Source organism: Meriones unguiculatus, chromosome 10, assembly GCF_030254825.1.
Source record: "Meriones unguiculatus strain TT.TT164.6M chromosome 10, Bangor_MerUng_6.1, whole genome shotgun sequence".
NCBI lineage: Eukaryota > Metazoa > Chordata > Mammalia > Rodentia > Muridae > Meriones > Meriones unguiculatus.
In genome coordinates, this window is record NC_083358.1 from 80,234,075 (window position 1) to 80,260,850 (window position 26,776).

The following is a 26,776-nucleotide window of genomic DNA, read 5'->3' on the forward strand; positions in this document are numbered from 1 at the left end:
TCTTACTAATAAATTGTATATCTTGGCCTATAACCCCAATTCCTTTGGAATCTAGCCAATTGACAACCAGCCAAGACAGTTACTCTTAGGATACTCCAACTACCTAGTACATTCCGCCTAAAGACAAATAAATCAATCAGAACTCAAACAAAACAAAACAAAACCTATTAGCTTGTTGACCCCAAAGAACACAGTGTTTGTTAATTTACTGAATTTTAATACTTGATGGTTTATATTTCTCTTCCTAGTCATCAAGATATTAAGAGAAATAGTCTATATGCCTGCTAAAATCTAGAAAGGTGCTTTATTGATTTATAAATATTTGGGACCTTCAAAGTCTCTGTATCCAAGTACTGTTCAACATCAAAAGTCTTCTGAGGAGCACCGCGGTAGAACTGAAAGAGGAGCTGAGATGTCCACTGCCTCTCCATTTAATGACTGCACTTTCTGAGAAGACAGACATTGCATCTGTATTTTTGGCCAGCTTTACAAGAAATTCTTAGGACTCAGCTCTGCTGTTTTACAGTATTTCTTTGATTTGGGATTCTCGCATGTAAAGCCAAGTAATATTGATTAAAAAATGACTGCTTCTTCAGCTAAAAAGTTGGCAAACTTTTTTTTTTTGGTAGAGGATCACTTAATGAATTTTAGAAAACCTTAGGCTATAGAAAAAAATTTGACTCATAGTCATGTTTGGTGCTCTTTTCTTGTGGCTTTTGTTGGTGTTATTAAGTAAAGAATTAATTTATGACATGATTTTGCTATATAGCTCATACTGGCCTTTGACTCATAATTTTGCCTCAGCATCCTAGATGCTGGAATGACAGGTGTGTGCTAACAGAAATGGTGTATATTCTTTTTAAAAATTTTAATAATAGTATTTTAAATACAAAATCTTTATTTTCACTAGGATGGAGTGTATAAAAAAGAACTCAACCCTTAATACATAATTTTCTTCAATGATATTGTTGGTTAACATATACCTTCTCTCTGGTAGCCCTCGAACTTTTACCCTAAACAGTATTATTTAAGAAAAAAATTTTGTAAATAATTTTGGAGAGCATTATACACTCCAAAAGCCTCATGAAAATTCACAAACTGCCTTAATATAGTAGGTTTAATATTTGACTATTAAAAATACCTGGTCAATTAGTTCTATTTTCAGAAATTCTTCCAGAATATGGAATCTTTTCTCTAGATTCCTATTAAAATGTTAAAAAATGGTTTTCTGTGGGATATTTTATATAACTATTCCAGATTCTTAAATTCTTGAATGTGAGTGGAAATTGTGAGGCTCAGGAGTTTATGGTTTCCCTAATGCATTTTTCTTTACCCAATTTTATGATCTAAATTGATGTATTCTAATCTCCGGTTTCTTCTGAGCTCAGTATTTCCCTTTGCTCTTCAGTAAGAGCTCCTGACAGTTTTATGTTCTCTTCCACAGGCACAATGATGGACTTAGGCAATTTCTTTGGTCTTATGAATAAACCCTTTCTTTTGGGGGGGAGGGGTTGTAATTTAATGAGAGCAGTTCAGTTTTTCTGTTACAACCTTTTATTAATTCATCTTAGATCTTGGTTTTACTTGCCTACACTTTATCTGTAGATCTTCATTTCCATTTCCTTTCTTCAGGAAGAAATGAGGCTCAGAAGAATTTCATAGCCTGACCAACCACATGCATACATATTGTTGACAGAACTAGAGCTTTATAAAGAAATAGATGTGTCAGGCTGTCACATCTTATCACTCAAAATCACCTTCTTATCACTCAAAATCACCTAGTCAAAACAATCATCATTTTTTTTAATATGCCGACGTCAACACTTTTGGGATATATTTTTAAAGTACATATTGTGTGTTTATAAGAGGAAATGTAAATACATTATCACTGTCATGGTGTTGCTACATGCCAGCTGCTGCTCTGTGTGCTTTCAAGTTGTAAGTTATATAATGCTCACAATAGCTCCAAGGGTAGCTGTTACCATCACTTGCAGTAAAGATATCAGAAAATCATAAGACAATGGGGATAAACGAAGGGAAGAATGCAGAATCAGGAAGTGGCTGTGTCCCCATGCAAGCAAGCTGTTCCCCTGACTCCTGCACTATCCTTCCCTGTTATTCTGATTGAGAGTATTTTAAATAGATTCTTAGTGGGGTTGGGGAGTGAGAGGTGCTGATATAAGGTGGTTCTTTTCAAATATCAGTGCAGAAGCTTCTAAAGGCTTATATTAGGCTCGTTGATTAAGGGTAGCTGAGGAGAGAGGTGGATGGGGTTTGAATCCATTGTATGTGACAAAAACACAACTACTTGTCTATATCTTTTGTTGTCATGATTCTTAATTAGTTTTTCCATGCTGTGTGCCCCTTGCATGTTATCTGCAATTTTAATAATTTTTGTTTCAATATACATAATAGAATTGCATGGGCTTAGTTTTTCAATATTATGAAGGCTTCCAGGTAAGAAAACTGATTTTTAGAATATATTCTAGAAACATTCAAGAGAGTTTAAAAAAAAATAAAAAGCATCTCCACACTGAGAATTTAGTGCCTAGACTCCTGCTTAAATCTACAAGGAGAGAATTTATGTCTGTGCCTTCAGTGTGGAGAGTGTAGACTTCAGGAATTATTTCAGGTAACTTAGACAAATCAGTTCTGGTTTGAACCTCAGAAGCAAGCAGATTAGTGTACCCATCACCCATCAACACTCACTACTGCAGTTTATTGATTTTGTGGTCTATCTTCATCAGCAAGCAGAAAAAAAAAAAAAGAAAGAAATATCTGTATAACATTCTCTATCCCAACGCAAGGTCATTTGTACACGTGTGTCTTGGGCCTTGTTCCATGGTACTTTTGCTTCCCTGTCAGAAGTAGTTGTGGTTGCTTCCTGATGCTGTACTAACATAATATTTTTCTTTTTTTATCCCAAGTCTAATAACTGGAAATGGCCTTTGGCAGCCACAGAGTATTGTCGATTATAGTGATTCTCTTCTATCTTTGCCAACAGCTTTCTGTTTCCTTTTCAGGTGTGTAGTTGTACTGTCAGGCTAGTATCATATTTCTGGTACGTCATTTAGGTTTCTGAAAACATTTGTGAGAATTTAGGAATGCAAAATAGAGCTTTAAATAATTGATAATATTCAAGAAATACTTGTGCTTACATAGGTATACTTGATTATATGGAGATATTTTAAATTCTACTTTAATTCAGATCAAAAAGTATCCAAAGTTTTGGCATGGTTATTCTATTTATACAGATGCATTAAACATCTCATTAACAATTAATGTTATTGTCTTTGTTAGTGAAAAAGAAAGCTAAGACTCATTTCTTCTATGGTCAAGTACCAACTCACCAATCTCTATCACCTGCAATAGGTCAAACTTTTAAATTAGAAGCCATACCCTTTTCCCACATTCAGAGAGACCTGGCTTTGTTCTGGTTATAAATGAGCACATTTGTGGGAAGCAATAATGTGAGACTTTTAAATCAATGTGAAAAAACAATAGTCAGAATAGTTCAAGTCTTCTGCCTAGGGATGTTTAGATTCGTCTGTGGGGCTGAGAGAAAATGTGGTCTTAGAAAACCTAGCTAGAGCTGTAGATTTGCAAAGATAAAAATGCATTTAGAGTGCAGGACAAACTCTTCAAACAAATGCCTTTCAAAATACGTGTCCTGGGTCTATGAACTAGAGAATGTATCTGTAAAATAAATGCTCTAATATGGTTTCATCTAATGTTACTTATTCTGTGACATATTTTTATGTTCTGCACATGTGATGCAATAATAAAAGACATTTTCACTTATTTTATAGTGTTTCATGTAGCCAATTATTTGTAAAATTATAGGACCGATACATGTGAATGGTATAGTCTCAACATATCAAAGTATTAATAGTCTACTACCCAAAGAACTGAGAGAGTAGTAAAAGTCATTCAAGGCAGAGAAGCAAGTCAAGTCTTACAGACTAGAAAGAATATTGCTATCTTGTAAATAGGAAGAAATTAGTGAGGGAAAGAAATAGATCTCCATAGCTATGCTGGTTGCTCAATGTTCAAATATTAAAATGTTAGAGAATCAACGATGCCAACATCTCTAAGAAATTTATTAAGGATGAGACAAAAATAAGTGTTTTAATAGCTCCTCTACAAATGTCCAGAGTCAAAAAATTGCAGTATAATTTAAAATGCAAACAGATTGTTACTTGAATTTTTAATATAACTTTTTAATGTGCAGACAGAAAGGTCTAGAAGGCAAACCCTCAAATTATATTTAAAAAATATTCACAGACATTGCTATGGATTTTACAAAACTTTTATTTATGGGGTTATTTAAAAGTTTAAAAACAGTGAATGATCTGGTTCTATTTTCAAGAAATAAAGCCCATTTATCAGGGTTACAGGGTAATTTAAAAAGAAGTGGAAGATTCCGTTCAAAGACTATGGCAATAAGAGGGTGGGTGCTAGTCTGTCATAACAGTATTCAGGAGTAAAGTGTTTGCTGGTCAAGTAGAAAATTATTGGTCCTCCCTATTATGACATTATAAAAACCTCATAAAATCAAGAGGACCTCAGTGGGCCTACCATCGAGTTCCATCTCATCTTGCTCCTGCACAGGAGTTTACTTTGCTCAAATCTGTCCAGATTGGATGTATCATATAGTGTCCACTTACCCTGGCAGTGGGTAGATTTTCCTCCAGCATATCATTGAGTTCAGACAAGCCACCTATGTCCTCCACCTGTGGGAACTAGAAATCATCTCCTTGGAATACAACATTTCCTTCTTGCAGCTTCTGGATGTTCAGTCTGATACAAAATATAGCCCCCTCATGGGACTGCGCAGCACACAGAGTCCAGTCTGGGGACTGCGCAGCACACAGAGTCCAGTCTGACTGCATATGGTTAGTAAACTGCTATTGACTGTGTCGGTCCTGTGTTAGATGCTACAAGCTCAGCCATTTCATAAAACTCTATGTAGAAATCTCTTTCCACCCAGAGAATGAACAGTAGGCTACCAAACAAGTAGCAAGTGAAAGGAGAATTTAAATCTGTGTTGTCAAGTAGTATATAGCGTTGGCATTTTGTGGCCCAGGTATATTTCTACAAGATGTGCAGGGGTAAAGTGAGAGCAGAGATTGAGGGAATAGCCAACCAATTCCTGGCCCAACCTGAGACCCACACCAAGGAAGAAAGCCAACTCTTGACACTACTAACAACACTGCCATGCTTACGGACAGGAACCCACCATAGATGTCCTCTCAGAGGCTCCACCCGGCAATAGATTGAAACAGATACTGAGGCTCACAGTCAAACATTGGGCTGAGTGCAGAGAGACTTCTGGAAAAGTAGGAGGAAAGATAGAAGGATATGGAGCAGTCAGGAGCTCCACAAGAAGACCAACAGAGCCAACTAACACAGGGCCAAGGGGGTTGCCGAAACTGAAGCACCAACCAATGACCACGCACAAACTGGACTCAGGCCCTCCCCCCACAGACATAACCAATGGACAGCTTGGTCTTCATGTGTGTAGCCTCGTAAGGGGAACAGAGACTTGTCCATGATGTAGATTCCATTGCTTGTTTCCTCCCCACCCACCCCCCTGCTTTGCGTGCCCTGTGGTGCTGACTTGTCAGGCCATCAAGGAAGAAGTCATTCTCAGTCCTGATGCGACTTGATGTGCTAGGGTGGATTGGTGGTGTTGGGGCTCCTCTTTTCTGAGGAGTATGAGAAGGAGGGTAGGGGAAAAGGGAAGGAGGGTGTGACCAGGAGGAGAGGAGGGAGGGGTCTATGATTGGGATGTAAAATGAATAAATAAGTAAATTAATTAAAAAAAGACTGTTGTGAAAGCTTTAAGTATTACAGGGATCAAATGCCAACTAGATTTTGAAACTCAATATAAACACAGAAATATAAATATCTCAATATTTTTAATTGTGCTGATATATTTTGGATGTGTTATATATTGTCATGAGAGAATACAGAAAATGTTTGATATTTATAAATATATATAATAACGTGTCTTTATCTACAGAAAAAAGCTTTCATAAGATGGTTAAAGTCAATATTTGTAAAGAATTCACAGACATTTTCTTGCAATTTTTAAATAAAGATTGATACCATTAACTCTTTATCATGTATGTCTCCATAAAACATTTTTCACATATGCTGCCATTAAACCTCTTATTTGTTGAGAAAATTCAGTCTCCGTCTGATATTTTTGGCCATGTGTCCACTGGGTTAGAAAAAATTAGAGAGAGAGACAGAAATAACAGATAAAAAGGAACTAATCAAGGAATAAATAAAAAACAGTATCACTGGGAGGAGGAAAGGAGATCTGAGGGCGTGACCTTGTTCTGAACGATGATCATCAGAACAGGGAAGAAAGCGACACATAATCTGCACTGGGGTAATGATAAGGAAGATAGTTTCTCATTTGACCAAATACAATTATATGTTTTATTATATATCTTTTATTATTAACAGGAGTAGAAAACACACGTTCCTGTTTGAAGGAAGAGAAGAGAGCCTTGATTGGTTATACAGTATTTTATGACTAACATAGTTAAGCACAATTATTTCAGGCATTGCGCACTTATCGAAACATATTCTTACTGAGCAGTTATAATAACCTTGTGGATAATTATTTTATTATCTTTATTTTACAGAGGAAAAAAGAAGAAGAAGAAGACTGTGGCTCAACGAAGTTCCACAATTTATCTAAGGCCACACAGCTACTGAGAGGTAGAACCGGGATGAGGATGTCGATTTCGAAAACCCATTCCCAAATTTGGGGGACAAGCATTTGACGTTTGACATCCAGGGAGTCTATATGCAGAGATGAAGACAAGGAAAGGAACAAGTAATGGGCGCTGAAAGGCCATTTTCAGGAGGAACAGCATCTCTCCAGTGGTTGTACCAGCAGTGGGGTTTGTTCTGAAGAAGTGAGAGCCATGGTCCATTATGCCTGGGTGACAACAGCTACTTTGACAATTTCATTTCAGTCAATGCAGAGTTTTCTCTCTGCTTATCCAGACTGTCTCACTGGCTTACAAAGAAAATTATTTTTTTTGATCACAAACTCTTTAGGTTTCTCAGACACAACAGATTTATATGTATCTGCACATTTTGAAGGGTGTGTATAGTTTTCTGTCAGACCTGCATTACTAAAGTCGATTTTGGGGAAAAATGATATGCACAGATGACTAGATTGGATGGTCTGCTTTATGAAGTCATTTGTCCAGTGTTAGTTTTGAGTTCCTCCACCTTTCTCAGGCAAACAACAGTTTCTGCCCCTACCAGAAATAGAAGGCCTTAATTTTGTTTCTATATAAATACATTGTTTCCTGTAATTTAAAATAAACCAATCAATAAGTCTAGAATACAGACCATACAGGTCACTTTGTATTTCATTAAAGCAGTAATATGTAAAAAGCAGCACAAGACTAAATGTAAGTTGGATTTGTTAAAATTTAGGCATCAAAATCTATTAGATGTGTGTGTTTGTGTGTGTGTGTGTGTGTGTGTGTGTGTGCATAAAACTAATAGTGATGTTTTTCATGCTTCTTAAATTGTGTTTTGGTCATTGAGAAATAGAATCTAAAATTTTATTTTAGACGAACTTTTATAATCGAACTTCTAGGAGTTAGTATCTGAAACAATTGAACACTATTTCTGCCTTTAACAGAATGAAGCAGCTGACAACTGTAAGTCAGGAAAGAACCCGAAAGTCTGGAAAGGTATGAAGAGACCATGCCAATATGCTAGCAGATATTATGAAAATAATCTAATATTTAAATAAATGTATAATGCTTAAAACTGAAGATGTCATTTAAAATTCTAAAGAATTACACTATTAAATTCTGAAGCATTCCTAAAGCGAGGAGAAATCTTTATAAGGAAGCTATTAAAGCTGACATTTTCCAGTTCCTACAGTGCAAAGTCTCAGAGTACAGATTCCTTCAAATTTTTTTAGAAGAAGGTTTGTTACATAATTGATATAGCTACTCACTTCATTATCATTGATAGCAAGAAAAATATACATAATGATTGAAATAACCACAAAAGAAAGAGAAAAGTGGGTGACATTTTGTTTTCAGTTATTGGTAGGTGGGGAACGGATATGTATACATTTTTAAAATGTGAGAAAAAGGCAGAAAATTCATGTCATTGCTAAATTTGTGATGAGTTGGATATTCTTGAGTTGTATCAATATTATTTGATATGAAAACATCATCTTCTCATTCTATTATTTTAATCCCTTGTGTAGCAAAGGAGAGTTTTCTCCCAGGCAAGAAAATAATAATTGGAGTTGGGCACAGCACTGCTCACTTGTAATCCCAGTGTTCCAGTTGGGGAGGCAAGAGGATTGCATGTTTGAAGTCAGGCTGGGCTAGACAGTAATAGCTCATCTCACTCAAAACAAAAGAAAAAGTGGCAGCAACAATACAAGTGGGAGGAAAATGGCGACGAAGAAGTAGTGGTCTAAATGAACAATTGTGATTATCATTTCACCATTTTAATGGAATGTATAACACTCTTATGTAAGTAACAAGGGTAAGAGTTTAAAAGCCCTGGAGCTAAAAGTGAAACTGGGAAATTATTGTGATTCATATCAGTAAAGAGGAAAAATAATCCTACATTTCTTCTGGTAAAGGTCAAGAGTCTTTAGACACTTAGTGATAAAAAAAAAAACAGAAAATAAGGAAAAAAAATAATGAAATATAGATGAGAAGTTGGATTTTCAGTATGTAAAAAGACACCAATGCTCCTTCAGAATAGCTGAATTTGATTTGTTTGCCTAATCCATCTCCCTGACAAAAACAAAACAAAACAAAACAAAACAAAAACAGCTTCCAGAAAAAATTGCTCTAGAGGAAGATTTGTGGGTAGTATTCCCAAAGTCATCTTGGTTGACTCTTCAGGTAAAATTTTACCTTCATGTGTCACTAAAAAGATAAATAAAGCTTTCCCAGACCATCTGTGAGAAAGAGAATAAAATTCCAGCTGAACATGACTTTATATAACCTTCAAATACCATAGGAACCTGTAACTCAAAACAAAAATAGCACTTCTGGTCTTAAAATTAATTTGTGAGTTTTAGGTCTATGAAATTCGGTTCAAGTTTGAGAATTAATGATGTTCAAATAGGCAAGTTTGTGATATAACTAAAGTTTTAAATATTTTCTTAGAGAGTAAAACTTCATTATAGTAGAAGCAGCAGCACACATCATGATCTAAAGAGATGGGCATATTTCTTACATAGAAGGCACAATGCCTATTTAGACCTGCAAATACATCTCGGTGCTTACATTCAATAAATCTTTTCTTTCTTCCTATTTAGAATAGTAAACAAAATATATGTCAGTGTTACATCACTGCCAAGTGGAAAGACCTAGCTTGGTAATGTGGTAAGATCATGGGCACGTGAAAGATGATCTTCGCCTTCTAGGATACTGCGGTTCAGAATCACACTCTCCTGTGTTACTGGAGCTCTCTAGGGACCACGTGGAAAGTTTTCCGAGGATGGCATGCCCTTGTGAAGACATGGACCACTCAGGGAACGTGCCCACACCCCTTATCTGGACCAACAGATAAATGATGCTTTGAAACATTAGCCCTTAATTCAGACACTGAGTTATATCTGAATTCATTTATAGACACTTCAGTGCTGATTTTCCCTCACATTTTTAATGGGCAATTTTCATATAGTCAGAACATTAGTCCAGTGGTATCCTGAAAGCTGGATAACAGAAAAAGTGAGCTGTGTGATGATCCCCAGACTAGAACCTGGATATTGCCACAAACCCCATATTTTGTTTTCCAAAAGCCGTTTAAGTAAGGATTAATGCTAATAATTGCCAGTGCGTGCATAAATGCTTTCATTTGATGAAAAACAGCGAAGGGAGTTTATTCACAATCCTCTCTGGACAATCACAAGTGTGGGAAAAGGACAAAGTTGCGTGGATTGCCTTCTCTCCTTAGCGGTGCTCTCCCCACAGGTGCTATCTGACCTTCTGCAGCTCCTGTCTCAGCCACGAGGGCAGAGGCTGCCCCAGCCTGTGCAGCAGCTTCGACAGCTCCACGTTGTGGTCGCGGTAGTAATTGGAGAGGAAGGTTCTAGACTGGAAACGAAAAGGAAGACTTAAAAGCTCATCAGTTATCTACACTTCAGAAATATCCTATCACAGTGCGTATCTACTAGTTTGCTATTTTTCCTTAATCATTTTACATTTAGAGAAATTCTGGGTAAAACATAGAAGTAAAAAAGGACCATTGTGGCACTTAGACATTTTGAGATTTACAGAGAGAAAAACTACAGTATAACACCAGAGAACGAGAAAGTGTTCATACTCAACCAAATGTATGAGATGAGTAAGATAAAAAAAATATAAATTTCCTTTAAAATTTACTCCTTGTACTAAAAAATTCAAAACCATTTCTGTGTGTACAGAGTAAAATTATTATAATCATAACTGACCACACTACATATTTTAAAATTTTATCCAGGAATTTTCCTTTCATAAAACAATATAGATGTGATATTATATATAATATTTTTGAAAAGATAGGCTTACTTATAATTTTCTTGCTTTTAGTTCCCAAAGTTAATTTTTTTTTCTACTAGTGCTTCGAGTTTTTAGGGGAGTGTGAGATATGAGCATTAATAACGTGGCTTTCCACAAATATCATGGGTTCCTGACGCAAACAATCAACACAGGCTTTCATTATGCAGTCCAGACCTAACGACTCAACCCTCCAACCTCTCTCTAATCTTTCCTTTTTAGAGTGGAGAGACTCGGCCTCTTTATGGCATTCCTTCAAAACAGAAACTGTGTGAGTCTATATTTGTAAGACTGATTTGAAAAATCATCTCTATCCCTTTTCACCATCCCTCAGTCTTAGGTGGAAACATGATAAAATTAAAAAATTTAAAAAAAAGGTGAGTAGTTATAGTGCTCATAATACTATCATGCTATATATTTTCCTTTTGGCATATTTATCTATTTATTTAATCGCAAAAAGGAGTGACCACTGTTATATTTTCATAATATGTGTAGATATAATGTAGTTTTTATCTGTTATCATGTGTCATCTAACTTACTGAGTACAAGGGGAGAGTGATTACTTACATTTTTTTTTTTTTTTTAGATGCCTGATCAGTCTAAAGAGTTTGGTCCTTTTGTGTTTTAGGTGAACATGATGAATTTACATTTTTCTTCACTTTTTAAAGTTTTTCTTTAATTTGTATGCATGTATGTGTGTCTCTGTCTATTTTCATTGTGCTCCGATATCTGCCCAGGCTAGAAGAGGACACTGAATATGCTGGCGCTTTGTTGGAATTACAGAAAGTACTCTTAAACAATGAGCTACCATTTCAGACCCCAGACAAATGTGTGAATATACGTATGTGAAAATATGTATGTGTATATCTATATTTATTTGTGTACAGATACATCCATATACATATATAAAATGCATAAATATATGCATCTATACATTTGTGTGTAGATATGTGAGTACATATGTATAGATGAACATATACTTACATATTCATACAGTACGCACATATAAAAACATATATACTCATGTATATATGTATATATGCAAATATATTTACATATTTGTATATTCATACACACAAATTTCTGGAAAACAGAAAATTGTCAGCTTGCTTTTCTTTCTGCCACATTCTTCATACAAATAATCAAATAAATAGCTGGGTTTTTGTTTTGTTTTCTCTCTCCTGCAAAACTGATAAATACTTTCATGTCTAAACATTTGTAGTGATCAAACATTCTCCATTGCATAGAAATTCTACCATCTCTCCTAAGATATTTTCAACATTTTTAACATAAATGAATTTTTTTTTATAAAACTCCCCTAAGAACTTTTGTGTATACTGTAGAAATGGACTTAGGACAATTACATTTCATCTTGGACCATTTGTGGAGCATTTCATTAAGCTTCCTCCCTTAAAGCAGATGGTGAGCACTTCAAATGGGGAATAAGATGTTTACAGTCATGGGAATGCTACATTGATGTTTTGGGCAGATTAAAGTGATTTCTGAAACCCTTTAGAAATTACTGAGTTCAAAAGTATATTAAGGACTTTCTGGCACTTGCATCACCATAGCAACACATGAAGAATACATCCTGCCCTTGTCCACCTTGCCCAGTTAGCATTTCTCATATAAGGCATCTTTCCACACAATATAATTTCTACTTTTTTTGTCTTTTTCAAGTTTAGTATTATTTTATGCATCTTATTATAATAACTTATTTATCCTATAATGAATTTCAGTTCATAGTAATTTTATCCTTGTATTTTCTGCATTGCTTAGGTCAGTGTCAGGCATGTTACCGGCATTAGATATATGTGTTCTGGTTAGTTTTTGTCAACAGGACACAAACTAGAGACATCTGAGAAGAAAGCCTCAGCTGAGGAAGTGACTCCATCAATTAACCTGCCGGCAAGTCTGTGGGACATTTTCTTGACTTTTGATTCTGGAGATCCCAGCCCAGAGTGGACAGTGCCAAACCTAGGCATGCTGGCCAGGGCTGTTTAAGAGTGGTAGGTGAGCATGCCAAGAGAAACAAGCCAATAACATTCCTCCATGGTCTCTGCTTCAGCTCCTGCCTCCAGGCTCCTACTTTGTCTTTCATCAATGTTGGATAGTGACCTGGAAGTTGTAAACTAAAAGAAACCTTTTCTGATTCAAAGTTGCCTTTTAGTCATGCTGCTTATAATAGCAACAGAAAGCACACCAGAACAAATTCCTCGTTTACCTGTTAGTAATACTTTATTCTTTATGCCAATGTTTACTGAAAAAAATTAGTCTCTTCCAGTATGGAAAGGAGTTGCATTTTCCATATATATTTCTGTTTGAATTGAATTTCAACAGGAAACAATTTCTAGTGACAAATATCACTGCTTTCTCTCTTTCTCTAACATCCTAATTTCATAAAATTATTGATTGCAAAGAAATATCAGAAAAATGAAGCAGATTTCTCTTCCTGGTTTTCAAACAGCAACTTCTCATGGCCAGAGTAATTCAAAGCAAGGAAATATTACCTCTGGATCCATGGGTGGGTATTTTCGGCCTTTGCTTTTCCCAAGGCATTTGGTTTTTCCTCCTTCCAGGAGTTGACACCAAAAGCCCTTTTGGGGATCAAACCTGCAATACATAAAGCATGTAATAATTGCAAATCATATTCAGTAAAGAGCCTTACCAGCCGGATAAAGGAGATATACCTTTGTACGCCCCCTGCTTTAATGTAATTCATTCCTACAGATGTTCAGCTGATTGAGGAATGATAATAGACGTTAAAAACACTCAGTTTTACTGTTTATTCCCAAATAGTTCTACTTGAAAGACCCTTAGACTTTTACAATTTTACAATTTTCATGTTGGAATTGCTGTGTTCCATATTTTAGTTGTAAGTCTATGAAAAAAAAAAAACTAAAGGAGTAAACATTAAAACTACAGGCTACATATAAAGGGACTTTGGATATTTTGTTTACTTATGATTGTAATTCCCACATCAAAATATACTGAAAGATTTCTAAGAAATCATTTTAATGTATTGCATTAAAGGTAATACATTTTATATAGACATACATGTAAAAGAGAGTGGCCCAACAGATCCAGTATAGGAACAAACCCATACACCAAACTCTTAGGACAAAGGAGATTTATTACCCCAGATTGGCAAGTAGGGGATGCGAGGCTTGTGCCTCTGGATCAGGCCCAGACAGACAGTAAGCAGCAGCAGCAGCTGTAGCAGGTGTTTTTTGCAGGAGATTTTTAAAAAGAAAAAAGGGGGAGTTTGCTAGGGAGATTTGGTAAGTCCTAATTGGACATGTTAGCTAAATAATACATTTTGATTGTTGGACCTTGGTATTTTGGCTCAGGAATGAGTCAGTGGCCAAATAAAGGAATGGACCTTGTGGAATAGCTTTAGGAGTGTAATCCAGTGAGTTTTAGCAAGAGAGGGGAAAAGAGGAGGAGGGAGTTGAAGGGGAAAAACCTGTCAGCGTCATGTTTGTCAAAATCAGGCCTGTTAGAGAACCCTTCAATACTATTCTGAGCATAGTATCATTAAACTTTTCCAAACTTTGAAAAAAAAATATACAATATTTTATTTCATAAGGTTTTTTCCCTACAACTTTCAAAAAGTAAATAAAAATGTAACAAAATTATATTAATCTACTTTTTGTTGTATTTCATTTAATCCTTTAAATAAATCTAGATTTTTTTCACACCTAAAACAAAACTTTAAAACATTCAACAATATCACACTGTTTTTTAGAAAGAATAAACCTTTCCTACTTAAAAATACTATTATTTAAATGGATACGTATGTCTTTAAAATTCCTATAAAGTGTAAAGCTATATAACTCATTACAGTGTTTTCAGACTACATGAGACATAGGCACTGTAGCTGAAGAGTAAAATGTAGTTCTCTCCATGCCTGTTGTTGAAGGCAGATAGTCTCATTGGATGAATCTCATAGCTGTACTTCTGCACTTAAAGATTTTTAGCTTCTGTCACATACTGTACTGCCCAACGCTATTTCACCTTAAGATTGGGGAGATATCACATTTGAGAATGTGTAGATGTGTTACTTTGCTGTTATGATACTGAGAAATTTCACAAAACAGTTATTTTTAAGAAAATCAAGTGTATTTTTCCTCGGTGGAACACTGTACTAATCGCAACCTGTTCAAAAATACAGTTGCTAGAAATAATCGTTAAAAGAGAATGTCGAGTTTATGGAGGAATGGGCTCTGAATCCTTAAAACTCATCCTCTGCTGAGGCAGAATATCTGCATCATACATTGGTGTGTTTCTGGTACCACTTGTTTGAGCTTACTCGTAAAATTCAAACATTAAACCACCATTTCCTGAAGAATGCATTGCTGTGATCAGTAAAGTCTACCAGACCTAAGTTATCAATTCATATTCATACTCTCACCAAATCACATCTTTCCTAAAATGACAATAAAACGAAATAAACATGAATCTGGATTTCCCATATCAACCTTTAACACAGTAGATGTCTTCATGGTCTTCATAATCCTTAGCACTTTCTAGTGAAAACTGTGTACAGCAGAGTGTGAAATGCAAAATTACAGCCATATGTAGATTGAGATTCACGGTGTAATTGACATTGTAGAGACACATGCAGTTTCCTAAAGGTAAAATTGTTTAGAGGCCGTGATTGACAGCACTGACCCTGAGTGCAGTTGATCCAGGGGTACTACAATTTTAATTCTTTTTTATCAATCGAAACAGACCATTTCAAAAAACAGAAGAGTAAAATTCACAATTCCACTGTTGCTAGTGTAATTTTTCAGGCAGTTTTCTTTCTTGAATGGGAAAATTTAACTTAATTGAAATCAGGGAAGATGAAGGTCATAATCATAAACGTTTCCCTGACTTTCTCAGCAAAGGAACAGCTTGCTGTTAATGAGAGGCTCATTCTCATTCTTTATCTGTGGGTCAGTAGCCATCAAGACATTGGCAAACTCAGAGAAGAAACCAAAGTTACCAACATATCTGAAACCTCTCCAGTGTTCTTCCCAACTTCTGGACCAACTGGAGAACAATGGTGCCTACTATCATTTTAGCTAGCCAGTCAGCCAGCAAGATGCCATTTGGGGTTAAAACTTTTGAACTCAAAATGTATATTCTCCTTGTCATTTCCTGCATTTGCTGTGTTAATCCAGCCAAAGTGCAGAAGCTGTACCTGCTGCTCTTAGTTCAAAGCTAATCTAGAACAAGGAAAAGAAGTCTGAACAAGAACTACAAGCAGGGGCATAGTCACATACACACACACACACACACACACACACACACACACGCACACACACACGCACAGACACACGCACACACACACACACTCACACACTAGCTCCAATCATTCCCACTTAGTCGATGAATAACAAGATGTCCACTGCAGTGACCACTCAAAGACTGATCAGCCACACACAGCAGTGCTCCAAGCAGCAATTCTGTTTTGCAAATGATGAACAAAGGAGGAGAACAAAAGAGAGAGAGAGAGAGAGAGAGAGAGAGAGTTCACAGGCAGTGCCAACCTTCCTGCAAAGCATCTTGACACCTGCAGTTACAGCCAGCTGCAGATAGATTGGGCTTTGGGAGTGCCCTGCCGGCAGACACTGTCCTTGCCTCTGGAGCCCGGAAGAAAAGCAGTACTGTAGCTTTGACCCAATCAGATCCCTAGATATTCACAGAAATTCTAATGCTATTTTATTTCTATGCTTGCAACTTAGTTACAAGAGAAAGGATGTGTGGCCTAATTGTTTTGTGTAAAGCCAAATATATGAGCATTTCTGTTGAGCACTAACAAGATAGGAAAAATGAAAGAATGAACCAAGTAAGAAGGGGAAATTTAAATTTATCGCTATGGGACTTGCTGCATGCATAAAACATGGAAAAGGTTTGCATTTTTGTTGCTCAGCAGATGTTTTAGAAAGATGAAGCATAATTGACTGGGATGTAAAGTTAATTAGTTGCAGAATATTTTGTTGCCCTGGGCCCATTCCTATAATACCGTCGCACCTGCAATTTTCCTCTGCACACACGTATACTCTTTTATGGTAAGAGGGAAATTTGCTTTAGCTTCCTTCCTGATCTGTGTTAGAGAGACCTGATCCTTGCTGTCCAGGTTGTACTCCTACGTTACCAATTAAGATCAAATACATCAGTAGTCAAATGGATAAAAGAGGACAGAGTCATTTCCAACCTGAACTACTCAATCTGCTCCTTGTGTATCACAGGCCTTCCTCTAGTTTTTATTAATTTCCCAAGAGAAAAAAGAAAAAAAAAAAAACCATTCGGCCTGCTGTGCAAAATGAGATGGGGACATCGGCAGCACAATGGCCCTAAACAGCACTTTCTGCCTCGGGCTGAGAATACTTAACTGTGTTAAGGCTAAATACAACACTGGTAACAAAACCAAAGTGTCTGGACCCACGCTGGCAGCGTCTTCCCTGTCTGGTAGTGCGAGGTTTCAGAGTAAGCTGTTAGATTTTCTTGTTCTGCACAGCAGGAGTCATGAGTCAAAACTTTGTTCAGACTGAGGAATGAGCCGTTCTGAATACTGAAGGTCATTTTTAAGCATAGGGTTTTTGTAATCTTGACCATTTGAGGCCCTGCTCCATTTATTGCATAGCACAATTTATAGACTCAAACAGACAGATTTTCTCTAGATTATACCATATCATTGTTTTGTGATTTTTATCTTAACAGTCGTGAAATTGTGAATATAATATTCAAAGCTTTTTCAAAGAAGTGCTAAACAACACTTAGGACTTGGGTGGGCTGGCATTTGACTTCCTCTATTTTTCCAAGCATCACTATAGAGGTTAAACACTGTGATATGTGAGATATATTACAGTCCATCCATATTGTTTGTACTTGTTTATAAACTCCTTCTTAAGTATAATTTTACAGGTTTATTGAGCCATAAGCAACTCTTTGCAGTAAACAGGGCAGAACTATTACCTAGGCTACTGCTGAGAAGGGCAAGATATGCCAACATCAATAACTATTAATGCAAAACGCATTATGGGAAGCTTTGTCTACTCAATCAACAAGGGCATGCCTTGTGCCGTTGCTGTTTCCATGTGTAGGTAAGAACTTCATTAGGATTGTTTTAGTGGATAAGGAAAAACCCAATCTCATTACTGCTTTTCCTGTCCCTCCATTACCCTCTCTAATTGTCTAATTGCTGAGTCTAATCTGCTGTGAACTGGGAAATTATATAATCAGGCTTGTTAAACTTTCGTCTAAAATTTAATAGGCTTTATATCAGAGCTGGGGGGGAAGGTGTCTTTTATGAGTAAAGTGCATGCCCTTTTAAAGTGTGTTCCAGCTGCTGGGAGCATTTCTTTTTGTTAACTTGCTTCCCCCAATTTAAATTTGCTTGAATAGATAACTCTGTTTTCCCAGGATAAGGGCAAAATATATGCCATCCACATGCCTTTTCATAACATAGCATGTCCCTCCTTGCCAAGAGATGTGGTTGCGTCTCCCAGCCTTGAATTTGCAGTTGATTAACTGACTGTTGTGCCCAAAAGAAGGAAACAAGCTCTACGGATATAAAGTCTAGGTCACAGCAGTCATGGTGATCTTAGACCGCATGGTCGCGCTGCTTTGCACTCTGTTTTAGAATGGAGCCACTGCACTGTGGAAAAGCCAAAGACAGAGAGAGAAGCTGCACGTAGAACGTTCACACTGCTGAACTCAGTCTTTGATTCAGGAGCCAAAGATGTGGGTCAAGAAGCATCCAGATAATGCCAGTCCTTGGCCAATGGAGTCATATCCAGGTATTCAAGTCATCCCAATGATGAGATCACATATCAATGGGTAGAATCAAACCATCCTCAGCGCATTCCTTTTCTATATTAATTTATTTTTAATTAATTACAAGTTATTCACTTTGTATCCCAGCTGTAGCCCCCTACTTTGTCCCCTCCCAATTTTCCCTCCCTCTTCTCCTCTCTCTCTTGCCTCTTCCCCCAGTCCACTGATAGGGGAGATCCTCCTCCCCTTCTATCTGACTCTAGCCTATCAGGTCTCATCAGGACTTGCTGTATTGTCTTCCTCTGTGGCCTAGCAAGGCTGTTCCCCTTGAGGGGGAAGTGATCAAGTAGTCAGCCACTGAGTGCATGTCAGAGACAGCCCCTTTTCCCCTTACTAGAGAACCCACTTGGACACTGAGCTGCCATAGGCTACATCTGTGCAGGGGTTCTAGGTTATCTCCATGCACAGTCCTTGGTTGGAGTATCAGTCTCAAAAAAGACCCCTTTGCCCAGATTTTTTGTTCTGTTGCTCTTTTTGTGGAGTTCTTGTCCCTTTCAGGTCTTTCATCCCTCATCTCTTTCGTAAGATTCCCTGAATACTGCCTAAAGTTTGGCTATGGGTCTCAGCATTTTCTTCAATACCCTGCTGGGTAGAGTCTTTCAGGGTCCCTCTGTGATAAGCTCCTGTCCTGTTCCCTGTTTTTCCCCTCTTCTGATGTCTGTCCCATTTGCCTTTCTGAATGAGGATTGATCATCTTACCCCAGGGTGCTCCTTGCTTAACTTCTTTAGGTGTACAGATTTTAGTATGTTTATCCTATATTATATATCTGATATCCACTTACAAGAGCACATTCTTTTTCAAAGTCTGACCTACAAAAGCCCTATCATAACAAAAGGACTGCTGTCATATGCCACTGTGTTTAGTAACGGTGTGTAGTACAACAACAGATTATGTTGTGCATTATTCCATTTGGCAACAAAATTTTCAATAAATACAGGGAAAAAAAACATTGTTGTGTAATGGTTTCTACCAAGGCTAAACTTTTCTATCTTGGAGGCAAACTTTTTAAGATATAGGATGGGAAAAATGAAGAGAAACAAGAGGATACTTTAAGACAGGATGTTTACTAGGAGGAAAAAAAAAACCCAAACCACAAGATGTTCTAACACAGTGGTTTTCAGCCTTTCTAGTGCTTTGACCCACTAATACAGCTCCTTATGCTGTGGTGATCCCCCCAATCATGAAGTTATGCTTCTTGCTACTTCATGTGTTTTCTGGTGATCTTAGGAGACACTCAGGTTGTTAGAACTATTTTAACTGGAGGTGAACATTCTATCCTTCAGGGATGCTTCTTAAGACATGAAATGAACAACTCAAAATAGCTCCAGGAAGTCTTTAATACTAACAAGATTCACTAAGTTCCCTTTCCCTCCAGAAGTATAAAAACAATGAAACTCCCGAGAGTCACTCTCAGAGAAACTTAGGTGCTTAAAGGCTCAGACCAAGCTGCCTGGCAGAAGCAGAGGTCAGTCAAGCAACCTGGAAGAAAGGGAGACCAGAGAAGCAACTCGGAACAAACAAGCACCCCCCACCCCCCGCAAGGAGCATCAGGTCAGATAAGGACTAGGGACAGACATCCTCCAGCACACCGAGCTGCCTGAAAGCTGTGGGGCGTGCTCCAGGTTTCAGATTTTAGTCACCTGTTCTGGGACAGACCTTTAGTTATGACAGTTGTCTTTGAGTTATTTCTGTTCCATTAAACCCAGTAAAACTAACTGGTTCACCAAAATGGACTTTTGTGGTATCTAACTTTGTCTGTTGTCAGTTCTCTCTCTGGAATAGGTAGATGTTTTCTTGTATCTCCCCAGGAACAGTACCACACAACACACATCTCCAAGTCTGTCCTAAATACTGTTCACTGTCTCACAGGGAATGATGACTTTTTAGGTTTTTCTTGTAACTTGCACCCAGAAGGCCAATCATTTTCACCTTTGTGACTTTAGTCATTAGGGCACTGCCTACAAAGTAGACATACAAAATGTCTGAACCAACTAATATTGGCGGATGGCTCCAAAACAATGAGATTCATCATAATATAAACTACCTATTGTATTTTATAATGCAAAGTAGTACTGTTGTTGAAAAGAAGACAACTAATGAGTAATGAGAATACTTCTTTGTGTCTGGAGAGCAGAATGATGTATAAATTCATAGCTAGTATTAATGATGCTATATACATAAATAACAGTGATAATTTATGAGGGTAAATAATGCAAGTGAAATCAGGCATGAGAATAGACTCACGTTAGTGCTTCAGAATAATTATAATGAGGTGTAACTCCCAGAAACTTCTGGACTTCATCCATCACAGTAGCTGGGTCAGATCTCAGCTGTTGTCCATCAATAATTAGCAACTGCAAAGCCAAAAATAGAGACTTTATGAAAAGCAAAACTAAATTAAATCAACGAAACTGCCTCTCTTGACCTGGTATTGCATCAATAAGCCAGGCCACCACAAATGAGAAGAAAACATGCACTCCACAGGCTACATTTAAACACTGACCTTCTTGCTTCTTTCCTAATTAATATTTAAAAATTTCCATAGGCATTTATGTGTGTATGTGTGAACTATGAACTCAGTTTATTCTTAGGCAGAAATAAACGCAAGTGTCTGTTGCTCCGGAACTTCAGTAGGAACAGGAATTTCCCATCTGCAGTGCATATTCCCAGATAACCATCCAGCCTACTAATGTTATCATTAACCATGGGGCCAATGGCTCACAAGTGACCATTCTGGGGAAAAATATCCTACCTAGTTTTACAAACCACGATTGGGGATTGGAGGAAAATGTTGGACTCTGATTTTCTCACCTTGGCTCACTGCTGGAGAATATCGGACGTGCACAGGGGGCTATTTGAAAAGAGTGTTACTATCACAGTCTACTTGGAGCTTAAATTGCGCCCTGGGCTGGAATGCGGAACTTGGAACTTGGAGGCTGTGGATGTTTTTTCTCAGATCTCACTGTGGTTCCAGCCCATGTTTGCTGGGTCCTTCTCTTTGTGGCTATCCACCTTACTAACCTCTTCTTTCCTCGTAAGGTTCCCACATGACAGAGAAACAGCAGGAACTTCTACAGAGTCTCTGGCTAACTGACTTCTCTATTTGTTGATACTTTGTGTCAATGTATTCTTTGAAACCAACTGACAGTAAAAAAGCAAAACAAAACAAAACAAAAAACCTTCTAAATATGTGCTTCAGAGCCATGTAAATATATTGAAGGTACTAATAAAGTAAAACTATGTAAAAAAAAATAAAGCACAGTTTTTACTGTCTTTATTGCAAACTTATCCACGGTGAAGTTCATTATGTTTTCTGTTTGTCGATACAATCAACTGCGATCCTACAAACGGAACCTATTTCCATGCCGTTACCTGGGAAGTAGAAAAGTAGGCCAGCCATCTTTCTATGTGTACGGCATACCACCCAGGTATCAGACATCTCCTCTGCAACGTTTTTAAATCAGGCGGGGCCCAGTGTCCTGTTGTGATAACTTCATAGAAATTGAACCTCAGGGCAGCTGGATCTTCATGAGATCGCTGGTGCTTTGAAGGAAAAGTGATGTACAGAATTAGCTGTGAGGTTTCTTGTTTTGTAATGTTTGCGTAAGTATGTGTGTGCAATTGTGTATTTGACACATTGCTTATTTTAAAGGCCAAGCTTTCACTAAATATCAAGTGACACGCAGATATATTTGGGGTTGGTATGCTTTTAAAACACTTAGGCAAAAGGCAGAGATAGAATGAAAATATTTTTTTCCAAGGGTCAGAATAGAAACCGAAAATACGTTAGTGACAGAACTATTATGCGTGATATGCAAAAATCTAGATGACTAGGAGTGGTCTCACACGCTGCTTGGTCTGTTGAGTCACCACGGCTCCTGGTGGTTTCTCTGTGCGGCAGGTCCTGCGCAGGCAGGTGCTTCAGATTCTGATATCTAAACATTGCTTAGCTGTCCCAGTCAAGGGAAAGTTGTCCAAAGTGCTTTTGCTCTATGGGTCTTTTCAGTATCAAGGCCTAGGAAACTTTCACACAAAATCACCATTTGGCAAGATGACGGAGCCCAACTGAATGAGGGATGAATTTAATAATACAGTTGTTGAAAAATTATTAGTCACATTCTTAGAAATCTAGTCTGGGAGAGAGTGGAGTAATAGACAGTAACAAAGTCTTATATTTGAATGATATGTAAGAAGTTATTTAATGGTGACAATAGGCCAATAAAGGTGCAATCTAGATTAACAAATGATGAAAACCTTAATAATAAGTGAAGCTTTTGAACTAAAGTGTGACAAGAAAAATGTCAATAATCAGAGAATAAAAAAACAAAAAACAATGAGGGAACTTGAAAGTGGGTAATGCAAGTAAACCTGAATTAATGTGGATAAGGCATGTGCATATAAAAGAACTGGTTTTGCATACTATCTAAAAGTTAATATAAAGAAAATCTAACCTAGAAGAAGCATGGTAAGATATAAGGCATGGTATGTTTGCCAACAGCTAGGTGTTTTTTTTTTTTTTTTCGATGTGAGAAGTAAGTTTCACATGCAAACTATCCTAGAAAAAATAAAGATAATTTAGTGAGAGGTCAAAGATTAAGAGTAGTAATTAACTTCCTGATGGGTGAAACTAATATTTTAAGTGTCACGCATGCAGATTACCTATTCCGTCTAATCAACAAAACATATAGAGATTCCATCAACTGGAGAAGTAATTGTAGATGTGCAGTGTGTGCATATTCAAAGAGTAAAGCAGGGCTAAAATATCTGCTGTAAGCAGTGACAGGGGTGTGTTCAACCTGTTCGCATTGACTTATACAAATTTAGCATCGGGTTTTCTTTATATCCCTGCAACGAAGATTAGCATAAAAATATGAGCAGAAAGTCACAAAAGGACATATTTTATGGAAAAATAGTACTTTAGTTCCTCTGTGAGGTCCATTATAAAAATGTGGGGTAGAAATTACAGTGGCAGGTGACATTCGAGAGGGTTTCTCCTTTACACCTGCTGAGTTCCAGATTTATGGCCGTTACTGAAAAGACAGGTCCACCTAAGTAATAGGCTACATTATTTTGAAATGTGGAGCACTTTGGGGCCCTAGCCTCAGCAATACAGGCAATAAAAAGTATTATCAGAAAAAATAATTCCCTTAAACCTGTGTATTCAAAGAATTTATTTGGAACGCAGTCAGAGGTAAGCACTGTACTGTGTATATTCTGTTTCATTCAAGTGATTTAATCTACATAGGACATACATTTCAGTCTACCCTAAATAGATTAAACATTCAGCATGCACACAAATATTTGAATTTAAAACTTTTAATTAAAGCTTGCATCTCAGTGTTTTGGTAATTTTTTTTTAAAATTAACTTTAGTATAAAAGCCTTGGGGGTGGGGGACTCCATACACCCAAATTATCCCGACTCAAGGTCTATACAATCTTAAATGAACTTCTAAATGGTTAGAATTGGCTTTCTCAAGCAGTAGGGCTTCACGTTTGTCTTTACACGTTCACTGTGAAATATGTTCTATGTATGTACACAACACCCAAACTGAAAAGTCCGTGACAGAGTCAGAAACAGAACACAATTACAGTCACATCCTCTTTCATAACTCACGTTCATTGCCTATATTCAGTCCTTCTACATCCCTTAATATTAACCTGTCTTGTTCACTTTTATGCATGGTATGCAGTATGTACTGGCTAATTTTATATCAACTTGACACAGGTTAGAGTCATCTGAAAAGAGGAAGCCTCAATTTTAAAAATTTGGTTGTAGGGCATATTCACATTTAATGGTTGAAAGTGTCCACCCCACTGTGGGTGAGAACATTTCTGAAATGGTGGTCCTGGGTCTCTTAGCAAACAGGCGGATCTAGCCAGTAAGCAGCACTCCTTGATGGCTTCTGCATCAGTGCCTACCCACTGGTTTCTGCCTTGTTTGAGTTTCTGACCTCATTTCCTTCAATGATGAACAGAGATAAAGAAGCATAAGGCAAAGTGTTTCATGGTCGCAACAGTATCCCTCACTAAGATATCATTTGGGGTAGTATTTTAAAAATGGATTTGTCTCGTTTTGGCTTATAAGTTTTCATTTATTTTTAAGATAAAGGTCAGTGAAATACAAATAATATAACTGAGAATCAATAAAAATTGACAGGACCTCCAAAAGGAGATCAACAGAGCTCAAAACAACAACAACAATAACAACAACAACAACAACAAAAACCTGAGCCCTGGGGACCCTGCAGAGACTGATACCCCAACCAAGGACATTGCATGGAGAGGACATAAAACCCAGGCTCAGATGTAGCCCATAGACTCTGTATCCAAGTGGGGTCCCCTATAAGGAGAATAAGGGCTTTCTCTGGTATGAACTGAGTGACAGGCTCTCAAATCATCTCCTCCTGAGGGAGGAACACTCTCACCAAGCCACAGAGGAAGACAATGCAACCAGTCCTGATGAGACTTGATAGGCTAGGAACAAATAGAAGGGGAGGAGGACCTTCCCTATCAGTGGACTAGAGGAGGGGCATAGGGGGAGAAGAGGGAAGAAAGGTGGGATTGGGAGTAGACAAGGGAGGGGGTCACAGCAGGGATACAAAGTGAATAAATTGTAATAAATGATAATAATAAAAATAAAAAAACAAAATCTCATTATAAAAATTAATTTTCATGATGAGACCACTGTATTATTTTGATCTTACTTATTATTATTATTTATAATTTATTCACCTTTTATTAGAGTTGTAGCCTCCTCCCTCATCTCCTCTTGGTCTTATCCTCCCCTCCTCTACCCTTATCCCCTCCGCTAGTCCACTGGCAAGGGAGGTCCTCCTTCTCTACTATCTGACCTTAGCCTATCAGGTCTCTTCAGGACTGTCTGGATCCTATTTCTCTGTGGTTTTAGTAGGACACCTCTCCGAGGGGAGGTGACCAAAGAGCAGGCAACCAAGTGCTTGCCAGAGACTGCCCCTGCTCTCTTACTAGGAGACCCCAATAATGACTGAGTTGCCCATTCATAGCCAAACATAATTTTAGTGGAATGTTTGAAACCTTTGTCATCACATCTTTCCAGCAAAAAATACAACACAGGTCTTGTCACTAAATTAACAAGACATGTTATTTGATTTCATATTTCAATCACTTCTAATTACATCAGCCATTTTCACATAAACTATTGAGTGGCTACGCTTGCTGTGTAGCTCCCTATTTGTTTCCTTTCCTCACTGTTTACTGATCTTTTTGTTTATTTATTTGACATGTTGGAGGACATGCACAAATGAAAGCATGAGGTAATTTTCCTTGTGTTGCTAAAGATCTACTCTTTAAATATCGACTTTTAGTTTCAATACATTTTGACAGACCAACATTTTACATGTTTGTTTGATTTTGGAAATACTACAATTCTTTATGTTCTCACTTTTTCTGTTATTTTATTGTTGAAATACCTTGACAGATTCTGGACAATTTAAATATTTAGCTCTTTAGAGTTGAATAGATAGATACATGGATGGATGGATAGATAAATAAGTAGGTAAGTAGATACATACATATATACACACATACATACATGCATGCATAATCTTGCTTTTTGTTAAGATATTTATACATTTATACATTTTGTTAAGATATTTATACAGTTTAGTGTATCTGGGTTTTATTTAATGACTAATTCAAGCTGCAACTGAATTTACTCAATACCACTCTTCTTCATACATACCTGGTACCAGGAATATGCCCTGTCCGAGGGATCTATGAGGATAGTAATGATCTTGGCTTTGGGAACAAGAGATGCCGCTCTTTTGGGAGCCTCTTCCGAGTGGAAGTAGTTAGCACTCTTCTCAAACAGAAAATCAGTAGTAATGTTGGAGGGAGTGGGGAAAAAGTCCATATACCTGCAGGTAGGGAGAGGTAAATCAACTAATCTGAGCAGTATATATTTTTTATTTTGATGTCCCCTGAGTAAGAGGAATTTGAACAGGTTTTCCATCTGTTTGCATCAAGTTCAAATTAGTGTGTTATAAAATCATCAAGTAGGCACCACGATTTGTTCTTCTCATGTAAAAGCAACCCAGAAGGTTGTGTCCGTATGATTCACTTAAAGCAGAGGAAAGAGCGAGATAAAGAGCTGATAGAGAATGATAGGAAAATACAACAGAGCCGATGTTCTCTGTTATCACAAACCAAATCTAAATCTACAGTTTGTGCCTGTAACATGCAAAATTGGACCATCTTTCTTGACTGAAACTTTGAAAAGCAAATTGTGTTTGCAAATTTGAATGCTAAGATCTTAAGGTTAGATTAAAGTTCACAAGACAGAAAGACATGTCAGTCAAAATAGCTATTAAAAATTAAACGGATTAGGCATATCTGTTCTCTTTCATAATGTCT

General features: G+C 37.2%; 1 protein-coding gene across 4 annotated transcripts in view; it reads right to left on the reverse strand.

Annotated features, from left to right (window-relative positions):
- Positions 1 to 7,136: 7,136 nt before the first annotated feature.
- Positions 7,137 to 26,776, reverse strand: part of Ndst4 (N-deacetylase and N-sulfotransferase 4) — a 351,768-nt gene continuing 332,128 nt past the window's right edge. For all 4 annotated transcript variants that reach the window (XM_060392790.1, XM_060392791.1, XM_060392792.1 and 1 more), the window contains 5 exons: positions 26,106 to 26,280; positions 21,757 to 21,927; positions 20,629 to 20,738; positions 13,067 to 13,169; positions 7,137 to 10,115 (listed from right to left, as the gene is read on the reverse strand). In XM_060392790.1, the coding sequence (XP_060248773.1) occupies positions 9,996 to 10,115; positions 13,067 to 13,169; positions 20,629 to 20,738; positions 21,757 to 21,927; positions 26,106 to 26,280 (679 nt within the window). In that variant the 3' untranslated portion in view covers positions 7,137 to 9,995. The remainder of the gene's footprint in view (positions 10,116 to 13,066; positions 13,170 to 20,628; positions 20,739 to 21,756; positions 21,928 to 26,105; positions 26,281 to 26,776) is intronic.